General features: G+C 39.3%; 1 protein-coding gene across 2 annotated transcripts; it reads right to left on the bottom strand.

Moving 5' to 3' along the window:
* Nucleotides 1–541: 541 nt before the first annotated feature.
* TMEM62 (transmembrane protein 62) lies at nucleotides 542–20,379 on the bottom strand. Of its 2 annotated transcripts, none has more exons than XM_068946035.1 (14): nucleotides 20,160–20,379; nucleotides 16,623–16,734; nucleotides 15,310–15,447; nucleotides 14,791–14,836; nucleotides 12,994–13,135; nucleotides 10,793–10,917; nucleotides 10,524–10,646; nucleotides 9,525–9,680; nucleotides 7,802–7,961; nucleotides 5,926–6,039; nucleotides 4,661–4,745; nucleotides 2,971–3,075; nucleotides 2,008–2,126; nucleotides 542–1,107 (listed from the first exon to the last, which is right to left on the bottom strand). In XM_068946035.1, the coding sequence occupies exons 1-14, from the start codon at nucleotides 20,334–20,336 to the stop codon at nucleotides 781–783; spliced, it is 1,929 nt and encodes a 642-aa protein (XP_068802136.1). In that variant the 5' UTR covers nucleotides 20,337–20,379; the 3' UTR covers nucleotides 542–780. The 2 variants fall into 2 exon arrangements, with proteins under 2 accessions (XP_068802136.1, XP_068802137.1); XM_068946036.1 differs by having other exon boundaries at nucleotides 20,254–20,372.
* Nucleotides 20,380–20,908: the final 529 nt, after the last annotated feature.

Raw genomic sequence — 20,908 nt, 5'->3', positions numbered from 1 at the left:
CAGGTAGGAATCCCTGCAACACTGACCATTCACTGCTCTTTCACTGGTCAAATGTAGAAAACTCAGCAACCTCAACAGTGGAAACCAGGTAATTATTTCCCTCTAGAGAACATGTTGATTAACCAACACTCTCAGGATAAGAGCAATAGGCCATGGCTCAGATAAAGAAACACACAAAAATACATATATATACACCTGACAGCCTATACACTGCTGTTATATGGATTAGGGACTGAAAAAGAGTGTATAAGCACAGGATGCTAACTGTGAAGGCCATCACAGCACCTTTGCAGTAAGGCAGACATCCATCACATTAGTTAGTCTTGTACAAACATGTATATCTCAAAATAAAAGTATAGAGAGGTGCAGATCCCGGAGCTCATTATCAAGATCTACACCCATTTTTCCCAGCTTTATAAAAATCAATAATTTAATAAATGAAAAAGATTTTTCCATTCACAGTGATAAGGAGCAAACATTTCCGTTTGTGATCCACACAGACAAATCTATCTGCTTTGTATAATGAACGCCACATAATAAATAGGGGTTTATTATTTATTACAGTTTACTGTATAACACATATTGTATATGTATAATACAATAAAATGTATAATATATATTATTATACATTTACTATTTATTATACAGCTCTGTATCAATTCAGATACCGCTTCAGATCTTACCATTTAATGGTTGGGTTTTATGGGATTTCAGCAACAAAAACCTATAGGTTGTGGCTTCACAGTTTTAAGTCAAAGAACTCTGCACATTTAGACTTCTTCAGGAGCTCTGACAGTTTTTAATTTCTACTATGTAAGTTCTGAGCTCAGAAGAGTTCAGTGTCCAGGTTTTATAAATCAGAGCTGAGGTCAGTGCCACCAGCCATGTTCTCATTGGGGAGAGGAAGAAAGCCAGGGTCCCATAGGTTCGCTGCAGGAAATAGCAAGAATAGACCTGCCAGACCAGCAGAAGTGCCATCGTCAGGTGAACCAGCATGACCAAGAGGCGTCGGACGTGCTGGATGTGAGAACGGAAGCTATAACCCCGGCACCGCAGCAACAGGCACCAGCAGAGGTAGGCCATCAAAGGCAGGTTGAAAAACAGCATCTGAAAAAAAAGAGTAGAGCAAAATAAGACACCGAGCAAACCAAATGTTCAGAGTAACATATACCAGGGCATAGGGAGATAAGAGCACATACAACTGTTCCATTCTAAGGGCTGAGTGCAATTCCCAGAGCTGGAATCTCAGGATGCATTTCCAAGAGTGTCACTGATGGAACTGGGGCTGCCTCTACCCCAGTCCCAGGCCAAGCGTTCCTCCCCCCTCCCTTGCGGGGATTGGCACCCTGATACTTCAGGGAGCTGGTTCATGGAGCTAAACTTGACAAAAACCTATCTCAGAAAAAAAGGAAGGCTTTTCTATCAATTTAGCTTTCTGACCCAGCCCACTGTGGTGTCAGACAAGTGCTAGACTGGCACAAGGGAGGGACCATAACAGGGCCAGTGCTGGTCTTAGTCTGGATTAAATGCTGAAGAGTTACACCCTCTCTTTCAGACTAATGACAGCTGGGAAAACCAGAAGGCAGCCAGGTCAGACTGGTGGGAAAACTAGACTCACATCTCCTTAAAGAGCGACACCTACTGATCTGATCTGAAGGGTTATTCAGTGCACAAGAGGAGCCCTGGTCACTCATTTCCCTTTGCTAAATCACTGCAGCCTGTGTGCGAGCTGCGGGCAGAAACATTTAGGGAGAAGGAGGTGGACTCCAATCCAGACATCCAGAGAGTTCAAAGCAATGTCAAGTAGAAGTACGAGAAATACATGCACAATCTCTTCCTTTTCTGCCCTTTAAATTTGAAGGAAGGTAAGAAAGAGCTGTCATGATCAGGCATGGCCTCTAATCTTCTTTCACTTTCCAAGACTCCTTCCTTTGTAAAACTATAAATAAAGTTCAAAAAAGTTTCCCAGAAGAAAGCAGTTGTCAGCGTTCACCTCTAAAAACTTACCTGTAAAATCCCAACAACAAATGTCAGACTGCCCTGTAAGAAGTGACCACCAACAAATACCCCAAAGGAAAAACAGGCCCCCACCTGGCCATCTATCAGTTCACCTACAAACCATGGTCCTGAAAGAGAGGAAAACAAACACATAGTACCATCAGAAAATACGATACAGAGATGGCCCGCTTTCGCTGAGCACAAATTGGTTAACTGGGGGAAAACACTTACCTTTTACTCATCTAGTAATAAACCTAATGTTTTGATCCTGAACAAACAACAATCTGATGAACATTCCTGATGAAAAAATGCATGGTCCATCAACGATTTGTGCCATGCAATAAAAATAGCTTTAAGCTAGTTTCATCTCTGTGACAATTTTGACACCACAGACAACATTCTCCTGATGACAGAAGTGAAAAGATCCTTTCAAATGGTGGCCTTTCCCCAGAATTACAATAACATTTATGAAAGACTAGGTCATAAACTATCTCAGCTTAGCCCAGATTACAAGTGAAAATGGGCAGGTTGCGCTATCGGTTATGCATACTGTCCTGACTTCCAAGAAAGTAGCTATTTTAGTAACATATTTTCAGAGAAAAGTAAGTTAAAATTTGTAATATCAAAGCTGAGATATCTTAGCGACCTGTCATGTGAAATGTCTGTTCTACGTACTCATGTCATACCAAGGTACAACCAGATCTTATTCAAAGAATAAGAAGTGAAACGCAAATTAAACTTTAAAATACTTATTTTGGTTTCAGAGTAATTTAATAATTCAAGTGTTTAACTCATTTTAGGGATTCTAAGTCAGGCTCACTTACAAACAATCGATTTTTTTTTTCAAATTGATTTTATAACTAAAGTAATTTCTCCCCATTGTCCAAGATTTTACAAGTCTCTTCTTCATCAGAATCTGAAGTGTAATTTAAAAATACTAATTTATGTCCTCCAGTATTTTAAGCTACTTACCTAGAATGGTGTATAAATTCAGAACCAGAATTGAGTAATAGAAGGTATTTGTTTTACTGAAGATATGAAGGGAATATGAGGTCAGACTCAGTAATCCTGGCCGTTCTAAAGAGAGGCAACATTTAAGAAAAATGCACTCAATTCAGGTTGCAGCAGATATATATAAAATATTGGTCTTTCTAAAACAAATCTGCACATTATTTACTCAGTCTATTAAAGAAGAAATACAGAAATAATATTTGGTGTGTCTACAGCACGAATGCAAGGGAATACGTTTCTGCTATTACTGTGATAACTGAAAGTAAGGAGCCGATAAATATAACAATTTTATGCAGAAAACAGGGGCAAGAAAAAGCTGCTATTCTAAATGAGGACACTTACTGTATGCAAATAAACATGAATGATCTTTCTATACCCAGAAAATTAAGTTAGCTAGAATGAAAAATATGGAGAGTGTTAATATTACATGAAAAGCATATGATTCAGAACAGTAACTGTGTAAACCTAGAACGCGCAGGTCAGCACGGACTAGAATAAGTGGGCTTTCTTTGATTAGAGCTGTTTGGTACTTGATGGGCTCTCATGGAAATTCATATAAAATGAAGGCTAGGTGTTAAGACGGCAACAGTCTGAGCAGCTTGTCATGTTATCAAAACAAATGATATTCATTCTCTAACAAAAGCAGACAATTCATAAATTAAGATCCAGAGAGCCTTCCTATGTAACTTAGCTTTTGGAACTTGACCTGTTACATGGCTGCTCTTCTCGCAGAGCATTAAGTCCCAAAGTCCCACAGAGCTTGACTTTTGGAAATCAACAGCTTTAACAAATCCCTTCACTAATTTGTGAAACATTTGTCAAGGTTGGCAGGAACCTAGCTGATCATAAAGCGCTAGCTCTTTTCATTTTCAGCTCCCGAGTTCCATAAAGGCAATTGAAAACCTATTGTTCTTCTATGTAAAAAGTTGGTGTCGTCACCTCAGGATGCTACGTGATTATGGGTGTAAAGGAAGGGACCTACACTGACATGCACAGGAAGGGAGGTGGCTTCCAGAATAATGTCATCAGTAAGGTGCGGTTCAAACAGTTGTTTAAAGGATTAACACCAACAGCTTAACAGTATTAATTCTCACTTACTGGATTTATCATGAACAAAATACCACGTTAGGAGAGAAGCGATGTAAGTATTATTTCTGAGAATAATATTTCTGAGAACCTGTCATCTTATTTGCAAAGACCAACAAAAATTATTTTTGTAGCAGGAAATCTGCTTCCCCACTCAGCTGACAGTAATGAAAAAGGGCAGGACTAGCAGTAATGAAATAAGCACACTTATATGGACCTAACACAAACCAAAACATTCTTCTCCCTATACACAGGTTTTTTCAGTGAGAAAAATCAACATGAAGCCGTTGAGTCTTCAATTAATTGAGTTTTTGTTTAAACAAAGATATGTGATCAAGTCCTAAGTTTTTAATTTACTTTATTTGAAGTATTAGAGGCTTTATGGGCCCTCTTAAAAATAAAACAGCGGTTTCTGAGAACCAAAGCCAATCCCATGATACTAGCTGCAAAATATATATATGGTAAACAACAGCGTAATTATTTGTATTCTTGGCACACAGATAAATAGAAAATAGTCTTGAGATGATCAGATCCTCTAAGAATGCAGGCAAACACTGGTTCTTACCTTTGAGTGCAGGTTTTTGGAGGTGTCTGAAGATAACGAGCAAGGCAATCTGAATCAACACAATCAGCCCAAAGAGCACACGAGCCTGAAAAGACAGTTTTAACTCTAAGCCAGCCCTAGAATAGTAGCTACCTTTGAGCCTCCCTTACGGGCATCAACTGAAAGATAACAACAAAGATTTTTAATGGAAACACACATTCAAAGCTCCATGGTGTCATCCCACTGAAGAGGCAAACATAAAACTTCAGCAACAGGAAGCCTTGGAATATGACAGTTAATTCAGGTCCATTCAGATTTCAGTCAGAAATAATTTTGTAGTGGAAATACCTTTATTCTGGTAATACATTTACAATAATTTGCATATTATTCTGACATCTGTACACTTAAGTTTCACTAAGAAGAAAAACAGAAAGCAGATTTCAAAATGGAAGATGAATAAATTCACTTGGGTTTCTAAGCTATTGGACTTGCAAGTGAATCTTGAATTCATGGGTGACGGGGTGACTAAGATGGGTGACAGTGATACAATTGAAATTTTTCAAAATTAGTGTTTCTAAAACAGTGTTTCTAAAAGAAGTGTACATATACTTCCTGTGTAAAACGTATTTTCTGAGTGCTGCACTGAATGAAACTACAGCTTAAGACACTGTGGAGAACATTCGTTACGGATTAAGGAAACTAATAACAATTTTGAGCCAATTACAATACTGCCTACAGTCAGGCAGCCTTTCCTACGTAGCTGCATCAGTGGACCTTAACAACTATGACATGCCTTCTTTTCCATCTACTGAGCTGTAAGACTTTTGCGTATAGCCTGGAACTTAGTGAAGTCAATGGGAATTTTGCTTCCTCTTTGCTAGAGCTAGCCATAATGTCAGCAGCTGATGTGAAACTTCTTCCTGCATTTGCCAGTGTGCATTACAATAGATCATAGTGAGATTTCTTTGATTTAAAATTTATTTTTTCTACCATCTCCAGTAGCTTCTTTTCCATTTCTTGCTTGCACAAAATGTGCATGTGGTTATGCTCAAAAATGGACAGCTGTGACTAAGCCCAGGTCAACTATTTGCGGAATCATTGCTGCACATTCATGTTTGAAGAGTGCAACTTGCAAAAAGGAACCTGAAACATTTGTGAAGTTCCACTGCAGTAACATCTGAACAAAGCAAAGTGCATTCAAATCTGCTATGAATCAGGGAAATGCCTCCTGCAGTTTCTGGGGAAAGCAAGCATGCAATGACAGCTGTTTTGCTGAAAGTACTTACCAGAACATAGTGGTCAGTAAGGAGAATAACAGATGGCCAAAAGCCAAATCTAAGAGAGAGTTTTTCTTCCATAGCAAATATATGGCCCCGAGTGCTAATTCTTCCTGAGGCATCCTAGATGGAAATGAAATGGGGGGAAAAAAGAAGTACCAGTTGTGCTAAAGTAATACATTTCAAAAACTACACAAAACATCAAGTTGAAGTAGCTAGCTAACATAATTTTTCTTAAAAGATTTAATTGGTACATGCATGGCTGGCATACTGCTGTATTAAATACATCGACTTATGGAGTATTGCTTAAGGACAATTTTGTACTTCAAGTAACTTCGGGATTGTTAGATTATAACCTGAAAGCACTGCATAGGAAGGAGACCCCTTCAGAGATTCAGCAATTTATGGAAGGCAGTGATTACTTACTGGCCACAGCCAACACTTGTTTTCTGAAAGCTCAATTCTAGATAATATCATGTCTCAAAAACATTTTGAGGCTTTGTAGTGCTTCATTTCTGGCATATTAATTAGTTACATTATAGTGACACAGTGTCTCTTTCAAATTGGAACCCAGTAGCGCATTTTCACCCCTACTTCTAAATATTTGCTCAACAGAATTCCTTGACAATTGTTTGTGCCTGTTTAACAATGGTACCTTATCTCCCAGGACATAATAAACTAATGTTTATATTAAAGGATTCAGTATGTCTAGTGTGACTACAGCTGTGACAACAATATTTGGACAATCCCAGAAACAATGCGCAACAATTGAATGTTCATATCTTTTCCAGGTAATTAATTGAAATTAGAGCTTCATCCCTTTCTCTTTCCCCAAACTATGCAGGTACCAGATGTACTAGTGATTTATGACTGCAGAGGAAAAGAAATTAATTTTTTAAAAACCCAACTGAGGTATCTATAAGATAACAAACACGTATTTGTGGTGCTAATAGCCAACTGTTGCTATGCAGGCCTATATAACCCTGCAGTTGTGTGTCTGTTTTTCCTTCATCAACAAAAAAAACATTTATAAAATGCAGCTTTCCTAAATAAAGCATCACACATGCTAGAAGACAGAACACAGACAGTAAAGAGAGGCCATGGTAGGAGACAGGCAGGAGGGGAAAGAAGAAGGCGGCGGGGGTTAAAAAGGCACATTTTCGTCCTTGTCCTGAGAAAAATGCTGCCTGGCTGGATTCTACCAGGCAGGACGAAAGCTGACTTTCCCATTACTATTGTGCAAATGGGCAGAACGTTAGAAAAGTCTGATTGGGTTCTTTTAAGGCCACTTGAAAGCACAAAAATAAAATACAGATCTAAGAGCAGAAGCGTGCACTGCAAAATGTTTTTTCACCCAAGCAACTCAGTATCAATAAGTCTGGTGTTCTGGAAAACATAAACCATGTTCACTGTCATCCTATAAGGGACCAAGAGAAGAACTTCAAATAATCAAATAAAGCATTCTCATCTCCAAAATCGACCTTATCTGGTTCCTTTGCCTTCTAAACTAACTAATAACATGATGTTACTTTATATTTTCCTTGACTAAGCCTGACTACCTTTTCAAGATAACCTTAAGAGTCGATTGTCACCTGCTACTCAAAATAATTAATTTTTGATCAACTACTTGCTCATCTCTACTGTCTTATTATGTTCCCCATGATAAATAAGAATCTTTCATTTACCCACATATTTTATTAATGTTTCAGCGCTAGGCAGTCCGTGTCTTTTCATTTAATAAATGCATTAATTTCTGTAATCAGTCAGACAAATATGAAGTGAAGTCTGTTACGTATTTTGTCCCTAGTTATGTGATGCAGCAAGTTGACACAGCAGACATGACAACAGAAAGATTCAATACAAAGAGCGCCAACAGTCACCTCACCTCAACGGTCACATCTATGTGATGGAATCCCTCACTGTAGTTTTGTGGGCTCCACTTCAGTACGTAAAGAGGGCCAGATGCCTGCTGAGCACTCCCCAAGTGAATTCCATCTATATAGACTTTGACAGAGGTAATGAAAGAAGGCGAGAAGGCCAGAATTCTAAGGAGTGAAAATAAACAAATTTGTTACAGGAATTGCAAATTTATCATAATGCTTTGAAGAGAAGTCCCTAAAGATCACGTAACTTACAGTTAAGAGTTCAAAAGGGTTAGAAATGAAGATGTTGAAATATCTGTAGACTAATGATAACACAGTAGCTCTATTCTACAGTTAAGAAAAGAAGTTCCATATGATATTACGCAGAAGAACAGGGTAAAAAACTGGGCTGTGGAACAGGCAAAAAAGTAGCAGGGATCCTCAGGTCCTAGCAGAAATAATCCTAGCCCTACCAAATCAAAACAAAGAGAACTCTTGCTGTCAAAACATTTGGTAACACATGCAGAATACATTCTCATACACACACGCAGACACAAAATCAAATACTTGTAGATGTTATCATTTAAAACTGGCAGTCTCTCTCCAAAGTCCTTTTCATGTTTTTTCGTAGTCAAGGTGCAAGCTCTCAGTCTTTGTAACTGAATTCATGAGAAACGGAATGGAATGCAAGCTTGATATTACAGATCTGAGATACAAAAAAAGTGGTATCACTTGGTAGTGCTTATATTCAGAGAAACAGTGATACCAACATAGATTCAATATATCACACATCCAAGTCCTTTCACTTCTGGTAATATAAAAGACACTGTAGAGTATGTTTCACTCACATGAAGGAGTCTCATATAGTTATGGTGAAATACTCCACCAGCTCATATAATCATGAGAATGCTTCAGATAAAACTATAAACAGGAAATTGGAAAATAGGTAGCCTCAGTGGGGCACTGCTTCCTAACTAAGCAGTATGACAAACTTCTTTTAATTCTAATTCTGTATATTCAATATACCCATATATTTCATGCATGTTGGTCTCACAGCAAGTGTAAGATGTTGGAACGGGCATAGCAGGAAAAAAGAAAAGGGTAAGTGGGAAGGAAAGTATATTATCACCTATCTTAAATTTAAAAAAATTGAAATACCGAGGAAAAAATAAATAGGAAACGTGGAAATGGAAAGATAGACAGACGTAAAATAAATATGAAAATTGACAGAGGCTTAAGATGTTTTAATAACGTAAGAGGTGAAAAACTGAAAACAAAAACAAGACAAAAAAACAGGCTGAAAAGTCTGAAGCAAAAAGAGAAAATACCTAGAAAAAAATACAGAGACAAAACCCAGAAATCAGTGGAGGCAATACAAAAATGTAAGATGAATAATTATAGTAGTAGTTAAGCGTTGATCACACTCTACCAGCTTTGGTCAGACAAAAAAGACAAAAACAAATCTGATTTAGTGCTACATAATCTGCTTTTATCACAGACATGGTATTAAGTGAGATCTCAGGAATGATCATCTAGAGAAATCCGAACTCTGAGAACAACGGACACATTTTTTATAAATAAATACATGTATATGAATAAAATAAATATATATTTATATGCAGATAAATATATATATATATTATAGACATACAAACATACACAAACACATAAATATAGATGTACACTATGACTAAGAAAAAAAATCTTAGCTACTCAAATATTGTGAAATCAAGACATTATGGGTACCTGATATGGGTGGAGTAAATAATTTTTTCTAATGGTTCATGAGCAGCGCTGCTATAAAGGAAGGATTTAGGATTGGTGATGAGAATTGCAGGCCATTCTTCAAAGTTAAGATCTGCAAAGCTAAGGAGGTCATGATCAAACACAAGGATCCGGTACCTGAGATGAAAGCAAGATAATTTTGTTGATACAAACTACTGCATACACAGCTTCTCCCAAGTTCCTAAATAGTATTGATTTGACTTATTTTCCATTTGCTCTATTCTATACTTCCTTTTGTATTAACTGATCCTGTATTAACTGAACAGCAGGTTACCTCCGAGCGGGTTCATTTTGATTCTGAACCACTGAAGCACCACTCAGAATTCCAAATGTCAAGATCTACTCTAATTTGCACATGAAGCAGCTAGATGAAAATTATGTTAAAGAATTCAAATATCATGTACATTACAAGAGCATCTGGGTAGGTATGCTAGTCATGGACAAAGACTCAGTGTGATGGCTTCTGCACATATATAAGTCTCTTTCTCGGGATTACTGCAGAATAAAAGCTAAATATATTAATTAACTGGATCACACATTCCTTGTAGCATTAGACACTTCTTAATCTGCTGCTCAGATGACATTTCCCAAGGAGACTATTTTTGTTTCTAAAGTTCCTACAGCTGGTGCAGAGCACAAATATTTTAAAGTACCGATACTGAATTTTTAATTACAATCTGCTTGCCTATTTTGAATGTTAAACACATATTAATTGGACACCTAGATATCCTCTTTTTAATTTCTAAATATCAGGAATTAATCAAAAATTACTTTGCATAATTTGTTAGCACACTGCTGGTGTGGGGAAAAATTCCCAAACTTACACTCAAAGATTGTTTTCAAAAACATAATAGTAATATCTAGTCAGACAAGTCTAAATTCTCCGCACAGGATAAAAGGGAATCTCAGAATAAGCTGGTAAGCTCCATATATTAATTTTTCCACATAAGGTTTACTCACCTCCTGCTATCCATCCAGTCTCCCAACTCCAGTTCCAGAGTGCCATGACGGTGTTGACTGTGCAAGGCTGGCATCAGCCCACCCAGTGTATGGAAATGCCCACATAAATAGGCTGTGGCAGAACTAATAAAAGAACAGAAGAACCATGATTATTGTGGAGGCAGGAAACACCACTGTAAAAAAACTGAAAAGTGACAGACATGTCTATGGAGAGAAGCAAGAAATGCACTTTACACTGAAAAGATGCAGGGAAGAAAGTAAGATGCTACCTCATTAAGGTTCTTATTCCTGGAGCTGGAGAGATGATTGTTGAAGTGGGATAATGGCCAAACCAGACAGTATGATTGCTGTGGAGACTTTCTGTTGCCATCAAAGACAGCTCTCTCATTTGATTCTGAAACAGGCAAGCGTTTAACAAACTGTTTAACATCACGGCTATTTGGAAAGAATAGCAAAAAGAAAGCAGAAAGAAAACAATTAATAATGCAATTGTATCTTTGTATCTACAGAGAATACCCTGTTGATTGCTTCAGGAGCCTGTGCATGAGCAAATTGAACTGTTAACCATGTCCCAAAAATCAGATGTTAGGGAAAAAAAAGAAAATAAGACTTCCAGCACATTCCTTTCAACTGAACAGAGGTAAGTGCAGTATAAAGAGAGATTTTTATAAATGATATTTCTAACTTTTCTACTGTCTATTTTTACAGGTGAAGACAACATGCTTGAATTTACTTTATAAATATTTTTACTTTACAATTATCAGCCCCACTTATCTTTGGGGTTGCTAGAAGGCCTTCTGCAGGCACTACAGATCTCAGAAACTGTGTGCTGTATGCTTCAGGAATTTAACTGAAGGAACTATAATGCTGAATATTGAAAACATTACTCAGCCCTTGCTGTTCATGTCAACCAAAAGTAACACTTTAACAGCACTTAAAGGTTCTCTCTTTCAGTTGTTTGACTTCCAGTCTTTTAAAATTCCAATCTTTTGGACAATTTTAAAATTAAAAGTGTCCAAAGAGGCTCCCAGGACCAATAAGATCTCAAAGTTTAACAGAAGAGGCAGGGAAACTAAAACCAGAAAAGAACACAAATTCACTCCCCATTTTGCAGATCATCTTTTAGGATAATCCAGAGAAGAATCAAATATCCTTCTCCATCCTACCTGAAAAGAAATGCTGTAACACATGAATGAAGGAGACAGAAATAAAGATATATTAAAAAAAATGGACTCTGCATTCTATTCTGGGTTAATGCAACAGGTTTATTAAGGGGAATTAATATTTCATTTGGCCTTTAAGACTATTTTTACACAAGATAGTTGTCAGAAACCTGAGCTATACAATCAAATCACTGATAAAAATTCAACTTGTTTTTAAATTACTGGCAGAGTTTTAATCTGTAGTAAAGTTATAGATGTCTACCGGCTACCTCTTTTTTTTACTGTTTTGTGCAAAAAACTGCAAATGATGCTCTCTGGACTCCTGTTGCTGCAGGATTAGCAAGCAAATGCTTAACTTAGTGCAGTCAAGGACAGGTGCTCCAGGTTTGAGTGCATTTCTTAACTGGTCTGCGAAGCTACGGCACCCAGTATGGATTATAGTAAACACTGAGAACAACAGTACTGTACTTGGCACTCCTAGACTACCTTTCATCTAAGGATCTTCAAGTGCTTCACAAACATGTAATTAAACATTAAGCAGCCCCTTAGAGAAGATTAGGAGGAGAACATTTTACTTATCATTGAGGCTGTTATCTCAGGCAGAACATAGCAATGTTTATCAGAAAACAGTAACTCTACGTGGCACTTGCAAAGAGTATCTTCAATACAATATGTATCAACAAACTACAGAGAAAATTACAGGGAATTAAAATACTGTTATTAAAGCTGACATTTGATTTAAACGTCAGGATTAATGTTCTTTCAAAAAAATACCACAAAATTTTTATGGTCCCATGAGATCAAGACCTCACTTTCATAAATGACACATTTCTCTATACTGTTATCTTTTGCGTCATTCCATTGATAACGTTAGTGCAATCCTCTCATCTGCAATATTAATGAAGTAAGGAAAAAGGAAATGGAAAAGGAAAAAGGAATGAAATTGGAAAGGCATTTTTTTTTAACTTTACAGAACATAATAAACTTATGCAATCACTAAAGTATAGCTAAAAATTATGAAACCATTCACAGTGCTCTTAAAAAAAAATTATAATCTGATGTTTTGCATTGGATTATTTCTTAAGAAAAAAAGCACAGATACTGCACATGTTAAGAAACACATCCATTTCTCGAAATAGAAACCATCCTGCGCATAACAACCTAAAAATGCAGAGACAGTTCTAGAGGAACACAAATCCTTCAGGCACTTCTTTATAAAAACAAACAAAAAATACTTCAAATTAAAAGAATCATACACTACAGAAGTACAAAGGCCAGTAAAAATCATGTCAAGGCTTTTAAAATACCATGTTTAAAATCCCAAAGAAATTGTAGGGCCTCTTAGGTCCTGGGCTGGGGGTAGCATCTACGCAGATGAAGGAATAGTTTCCAAAAGACGTGGTGTGGACGTAATGGAAAGAGCCATCTTTACGCCAGGCAGAGTATTTCCTGCCAAAATAAAATGTAAATTTTGCTGTTAAAAAAGCCTGCAGCAGTGACAAAATAATGAAGTGTTTAGGATGAATACAAGACTTCTTGCATTAGATCTAGCTCCATCTTGCTACTGCAGTAAGGTCCACTCAAAAAAATTAATGGCATGGAAAAGTCTGTACTTCAAAAAAGATGTGTCACATGGATCACGTATCAAGACAAGCACCAGATTAGTACAAAAACGTTTAAAAGGCTGGCATAAATACACTTTCCCTGAGCAATTTGGTGCTCTTTTACAGACAAAGGACAGGCCAGCAGCATGAACACAGCATGAGACAAACCAGCAGGACGACAAGACAGTAGTATCTCACGCAACTCTTAACTAAAGGAGACCTACAAAGGACAAAAGTTGATTGTGCCTTGTGTTCATTGCTGGTATCTGAAGAGGATCTGAAAGGATTTTTCAAAAATATCTTTTGCGTGCTTACCTAGAAACATCAAGAACATCAAGTCTTGCCTCCCTTATTTTGCTGGGGATCTCTTAAGTTACCCTGATGTAGAATGAAATACTTGAGCTGCTGGCTGATGGAATATGATTTTGAACTAAAGACATACTGAATCTTTTCAATATTTTTCAAAAGATCCAAAACAGAGACACTATACTACACCAAATCTTTTAAATAGCAAATAAGACAAAAATTCTCTTTCACTTAGTACTCTTTTTGGTTCTTGGGATAGTAAATCTTATCAGTTCTCCTGTCACCCATGGAGTATCATCAGACTTTTACATTCAAATTGCATATAAGGATACATACACGCGCAGACATTCGCTCACAAACCTACATAAATACAAATGTATATGTAAAGTGGATGGATTAACAGTCTGATTTAAAGTAGAATGTGGATTTCTAGGTCCTTCCCAAGCAGTTAAAGCTGAAAGCACCACTAAAATTATATGACAGGTTTTTGCGTTTGGATGTGAAGGGCAGGGAAAACTTAGGGGTTAAACAGGTGTTGTAACTAAGGCTACCTTTGCAGTGTACAAGCAAAAGAGCCAAGTGAAGAGTTGAAAGTTTCCTCATCTAGCTTCATTTGAAGCTCCAGTGTCTTCCCCAAGAACATCTATTTACCCATCATCTGCCATCTTGCTTCTCTATTTCTATTTTCACTTTTCCAAAATCACTCAGATGTGAAGAAATGTCACAGCTAAAGTGTAGACCCATGCACCAGGAAAAGCCCTATTAAACATGAAGAAAGAATCAGAAAATGTGAGGTCTTCTGCTGTTTCCTTTTTCTCTTTTCTTCTATTCTACAGGGGGAAAGCCTACTTCAGAAACATTCACTTTACAGGGACATGTCACTCAACTCTTTTGAGGGAACTGAACACATAATGCACTGAACATTTCTTAAACAAAGGAAAATTTATAATCAAGGCAATTATAAAAATATAGAGGGATAAGAGACAAGAAGTGTGAGCAAAGAATTTCTCTGCTCTCTCAATCTATTTTGCTCGACTAACTGGCAATGGGAAAGACAAAGAGAGTAAAAGCAAATACTGGCCAGGGCAGTAAAAAAGTCAGTGAAAAAGTGTATATGTGACAAGTAAAAACAGAATGTTGTTTAGCAATTTTGACCCTGAATATTATGGTTATCTGTGTGGCATGTAAAAGTACCTGTAGTAATTCTGAATGCTATCCAGGTGTGGAATGTTGAATGAATCTGTAAGGGAGAGAAAAAGGAAATGAGGAAACTCTCAGACTAAATTGATCACTACCCTCTGTATTTTTATTTCCTGGTGTTGAGATAAAGTAGCTTCAGCAGCACTGACAAGCCATATTAAAAACAAAAAAACAAACACCCCCTCCACACACACTCTGCATAATTGACATAGTGCAGCCTGTCCAACTGTGCAGAGAAAACATTATATACCTTCCCTACTTAATGCAGTAGACCAAACTATTTGGAACAGTCTTCTCACTTAAGTTTTTCAATTGAAAAACAAAATTGTTGTGGGAAAGTGAATTGTCATTTAGTGGCTACGAGCTAGCCAGCTGATTCCAGTTGGTCTAAAGCCTTTTAGAAGCTTTTGGGACTGGGTAGATTCTATACAAGCAAGACCTAACACATCGAGGGAAAATAAAGTAGCAACAGCACTAGAGAATAACATGTGGAAAACAGAAAGCAACTTTTACCATGATTCCCCTTGATGTCTATCCACTTGGTTTTTTCCATGACCCTTGATCTTTTCAGGATCGACTGGTAAGTTTGCCACTCTACTTCTACCTGCTCAGACCCCAACTTATCTCTTGTCTTAGCATCTGTCAAGTCACCTGCAAATGTACAAAGGTGAGATATAACCAGAGGCCCACACAGTTCACACAAATACTGTAACAAGGCAAGTATGTAGTCCAAGCCTCTCGGTGTAAGTGGCTGCAAGCCTCCTCTGTGAAATCTAGACGTTCCTGTCATGTGGTACAAGAGGTTACTATAAGCATAAATGTTTTCCAGTGCAGTACAGAGGTATCTATCAGATGGGCAGGCTATTCCAACAGCTATCAACTATGTCATTACAGCATTTTTACTATTGCCATGCTAACGTAAAAGAAGTTATTATGCATGAATTATGCCTAAAAATTCTTGTCACAGAGACTTTGTTAAACTCTGTATCTTCTGCATTTCTATCCTTTTAGGTTCTATTAACATTTGAGCCATTCCTTTTTGTGTTCAGGCACTATCTAACACCTCTCTGCGCAGCTAGTTAAAAGATGCACGCTAACTATCTCTGAACTGCTAACTTAAAAAAAGGCAAGCAGCAGAAGTAACTATCTGTAGAGACAAAAGTCCAGGGCTAGATCCGAGAGTCTAAAGCCTTGCCTATAGTAATGGCTGAAAGTCTTTTCCAATTGCTTGCCAATACCAATCAAGTTCAATAGCAGGAACAAGCTGTTAAAAGAAATGGCAGGGCTTACTTCACCTGTCTTGGTATGATATGTTTAAACAAAAACCAGTAATAAGAATCTTATGTTAGTTCAAAGCTGAATTTTACTCAAATGAGTACGGATTATTCTGAGACAGAATACCCAGGAGAGGAACGGGCTCTTAATGACTAATCAGAGCAAAGGCTGACTTCTGTCATTTCAAACACAAGGAATGACTTAGAATCACTACTACGATGACCAGAAAGAAAAGGGCTGCTTGTAAGGACAAAAGTACAGTGACTAATATGGGGAAAACAATAGCTATATTGCATGATTATGTCTTAGTTATGTATAACACACGTAAACTGACTGTCAAACTTAAGATACACTAAACAAAATTGAATTCTCTTGAGTTTAGATGTCAGCCTCTTCTGGAACTAGCAGTCTATCTACAGCTGCAATTCCATTTTCATTGCTTAAGATATCTTAAGTCTTTAACACTGTACTCTGAGATCCTATAACTTTGCTTGCTTGCTTTTCCTTTGACGACGCGTTCAACAGGAAGTTCACACTTCTGAATTGCTCACCTGTTGCGAGGACAAGTGCTGGCCGAATGATATCAATTGTTTCAGAACAGAATTTTTCGAAGTCAGGAGCTCGTTTGGGATCCCGGAATCTGCTGATATGAATATCTGACACCTGCAGAAAAGACAGAAGTGAAATACTGTCCTAAGCAGAGGGTTAGTAATGCCCAGGTTGTTCTGCAAAACCACGTACATAAGAAGGTAATGTAAGAACAGTCACAGTGATTCATACTAGTATCAGGGATGCAGCAAGCACTGGAAGTGGATGACTAGGAAAGTGCAAGAGCAGAGCAATCATAATGATACTTCCCCTGTAATTCCTAAAATCATTTTTGCATCAAGTTCCCTTAAATTTAAGAGCATACGATAGTTTGGGTCAAATACTTAGTTATCAACTTGTTTTGATGACTTTAAGCGGCCTGCTGACTTCCAAATTCTGGGAACCTCTGGTGCAACACTGATCTTGCTGCAAGAGAGAACACTAAGCAGTTCTACGAAGTAAGAATAGGTTAAAGCTACCTAGGACTTGAAGTAAAGTAATATAGTACCTGGTATGAGGCTTCTAGCATTCAGGCAGAAGAACTGCTAACACTCTTGCCATCCATTTTAATGGAGCTAATCAGTGTGTTTGGTTCCCATTCCAAGTGCTTTCATGAATGCACAGGTTGCCCAGGAAACAATAAGACCACTTACATGTAACTGTAAACGATGCTCTTTATCTCTGAACCAAATAATCAAAGACCTCACATCAGAAAAGCAGTACTGGAGAGGAGGTAAGAAAAGTACAATTTTTCTTTTCATCGCAGCTTTTTAGGTCAGTCCAGGATGAATCTGTGGGCAAACACCCTCAATCTAACCACTCCACGTGAGACAATCAATTAACAAATTATACTTCTCAGTTCAGAAGAATGACATTTGATGCCTAAATGAGAACAGGCACATGCTCATGACTATTAGACTTCTCATCGTTTGAGAGTGAAGTACATTATTTTTTACATTCAACTTGATTAGCCTGGCTCTTGTAAAGCTTTTTCCTTCTTGAAAAATCCAGGTAAAATACCTTGCAGAAAAAATGTTGTAGTTTCTACTTACTCAGTTTTTTGAACACTTACAATACATTGGCTCAATACAACTTTAAAAATTCTGCTTAGGAAAATTCCCAAATTGCTTATATGGGATTCTTCCATAGATCAGAATTGGATGCTAAAACAGCTAAACGCTTTTAGAAATAATCATAACTTCATTTCTATTGATGCATTGATGCGTTCATGGCATTATGAATCAACGAGCTAATAAAGAGCACAGTAAAATTACCCAATGCACCAAACCTACTTTAATCATCGGCAAGGTTACAATATCTTATTTTGCTTCTCCTAAGCCCATGGAGTTGCAATTTGTCTATCTCAGCAATGAAATAAAGAAAATAAAAACTTCTGTTGTTGCTGTCTCACAATGCCGGAGCAAGAAGTCCTATAAGTCTTGTTCTACTGATAACTGAGGAGAATACAACTCCCCATTCCAACTTTTCAGCAGATAGTGGCTGGGAAGCCTGACTTCCTATGAAAATCTTGTCACTTTTTTTCCTACTGTAATTCTAGTTTAAGATTTACAAAAGGCTTTTCTCTTAAGTTCTAAGAGCTACAGTATCCCAGGACTTCTGCAGAGCTGCAACTAACTTAACATAACTAAAAGCCATGAAATATGAAGATCCCGGGAGTGGAGCTTCTCCCATTTTGCAAAAAAAATCACATGAAAAGATGTCCCAATGAAAAGGAAAAGAATGGGCAAGGTGAAAGCTCTTCCTAGGCTGGGAACTTAGTAATGTATATAATAAAATGTAGGTAAAAGCCCATCTGCTGCATTTCTTTTCTCCTTCTCCTGTCCCAGACTGAGGTAGAAACTTGGTATCCCTAATTGCTTCACAGAAAGTGACTTTTATCAGAATGGTTTGGAAGAGACTTAGAGATGAGGAGAAATCACTATCCGTTTCCCTTACCTAGAAAAGAGGTGTCTGGGAAAAGGCGGGCATTAAGAAAGGAGAATTCTGAGGCCTACAGAAATGGTAGGGTACACCAACTGATGGAAACAGGAGAAAAATCATCTGTAAGCTTGTCAAATATCGAACGAGAGAGTGAATATGGGTTAGGTGAAAGAGCCCTGCATACAAGATTATAGGATGAAAATCTCAGCTTAAGAGAAGACAGTCCCGTGGCTGGGAGGAAAACAAAGCAGGAGATGCTGGAGGAGGAACTGTTCATGTTGAGTTCTATCCAGGCAGTGACCTGGGCTGGACCTATGGAGTCACCAGGGAGCCTGAAGCCTGTTTCCCACAAGATCATCAGGCACTACGCTGGATTTAGCACTTGGTTAATTTCCAAGTTAGGTCAATGATAAAGCAGCTGTTAAAGGGCATGTTTGAAAGAGAACATAACCACTTAAAAGTAAAGCCAAGTCTCAAATTAGCTGTGCCATGACCTATCCTTGGGAGGACTCCATTTGAAGTCACGTAACCAGAGGGAACATGGCACACAGCGAGAGAAGCATGGGGCTGAGCATGGTGCCTGTTGGCCCAGCTCTACAGGTGCTATATCTTGCCTTAGTTGACTCTTCACAGGATAGCAACTCGAGACAGAGGTTTTATCTAGAGTAACTCAAGCATATCCCTTACCATGAAATCTGCTTTGCAGTAAAGATTAAGCCTTAAGTGACATAAGGAAAAATTACTAGATAAACTCACTTAGAAAATACATGGCAACTGGAGAGAACAAAAGGAAGCTGGACTAGTAACACTCTGGCTTATGGAAGACGAGCACTGCCTGCAGCTGATACGCTTAGGCAGCGTGTCCCTGAATTTTACAATAAAAATGAAATAGTAAAAGGAACCTATTTGTTCAGTGGAACAGCAGAGCAACTTCTGCGACATCTCAGCCATCAATCAATGGCAAATACGTAAACAGCTTGCGGTTAGTTATACACTGAGTGCTTGAGGAATGCCTTGGAGAGAAGAGTCTGGAAAGAGGCCACAGAAGCACCCAGATGTGACAGGCCACCTCCAAGACCACGCCAGATTAATTTGGAACTGATATTCAATTTGGAAACTAAGCTGCGTACATAAAGCCTAACGCATACCACTGCTTTAGCGGCCCTGCACTTTCTGATGCCGCAAATCAGCGCGGCAGCTGTCTCTGTTTCACGTAACTCCCCAGCGTTTTGGAAGAGGAAAGGGGCATTTTTCACGAGGCCATTATATAATGGGTACGGGGTGCCCACGATCATATATAGGATCTTGTAATAATTAGGCGAGTTTTAACTACCTGCTTCTGCCCTGCACAGCTTATCTTCCGGCGGTCTGGCCAGACACCTGTGCCTTAGGCTCGACCGCGAGCCTCGCGGACGGGGAAAGGCGAGCGCTCACCGGGAGATGGCGCCGCGGCTGCTCACGGAGCGCCGGACCCCTCCCCGCCCCCCCCCCCCGCGGCGCCGGCCGTTACCCGGCGCGAGGAACCGGCGCCCCCCGCCCCGCCCCCGCCCCCCCCTCACCTGCACTGCCCACAGCAGGTTGGCCGCCTCCGCCCCGGGGGCAGGCTGAGGGGCCCGCCGCCGGCGCGGCACCGTCGCCCCCGAGGGCGCGTACCAATCCAGCAGCAGCGCCACGGCGGCCGCCGCCGCCAGCAGCCCCACCGCCAGCCGCTGCATCTTCGGCCGCGCCGCCACCATGCGCCCGCGGCGCCGACCCCCCCCTCTCCTGCCCTTCGCCGGGCAGCGCCGCCGGCGGCTTCGGCACTTCCGCGTCGCGGCCCACCTCCTCGGCCTGTCGGGCCGTCCCTGCTGCTCGTCTATGGTTGGCTCGGAGGACTGGTGCCAAGCCGGGGAAAGGGGTGCGAGCACCCTTTGATTTGGAGGTTTTATTTCGCAAGACTTCGGGATCCGCCTGAAGTTTCCCTCCGGAGCCGTAGCCTAGCTTGCAAAACCTAGCTCGTTTGGTGCTAGCGTATACCTGCGTTTGCAGCCAGCTCTTGCCACACTGGCTGTCTTTAATTCATACCCCACGTAACGTGCACCACCAAGCCCTGCTGCGCCTCCCGCATCGAGAGAAATCCCGAGCGGCAGCTTTTAACTGTGGTTTTGAATATGCCTGTTGCCCCTCTAGCTGCAGGGATGCCTGGAAATGCATGGGCCAAAACAAGACAGCCAGAAACGTTATGTGGAAAGCATATTCTGCCTGAGTTCTTAAGCCGGTTTCATGACTTTGGGGGAAATCTGAGCAACATGTATTGTAAGGAAGCCTC

The sequence above is a fragment of the Struthio camelus genome, chromosome 5, assembly GCF_040807025.1.
Source record: "Struthio camelus isolate bStrCam1 chromosome 5, bStrCam1.hap1, whole genome shotgun sequence".
In the NCBI taxonomy this organism is placed as follows: domain Eukaryota; kingdom Metazoa; phylum Chordata; class Aves; order Struthioniformes; family Struthionidae; genus Struthio; species Struthio camelus.
This window is presented reverse-complemented; position numbering and strand designations above follow the sequence as displayed.

Excerpts from the sequence above, each read along its gene's own strand:
- TMEM62 (XM_068946035.1), bottom strand. The coding sequence starts at position 20,336 with ATGGTGGCGGCGCGGCCGAAGATGCAGCGGCTGGCGGTGGGGCTGCTG. Across the intron at positions 10,918-12,993 it reads TCTTTGGGATTTTAAACATG|AATCAAATGAGAGAGCTGTC; the intron begins GTATTTTAAAAG and ends TGCCTGTTTCAG. Across the intron at positions 7,962-9,524 it reads ATTTACTCCACCCATATCAG|AATTCTGGCCTTCTCGCCTT; the intron begins GTACCCATAATG and ends TTCACTCCTTAG.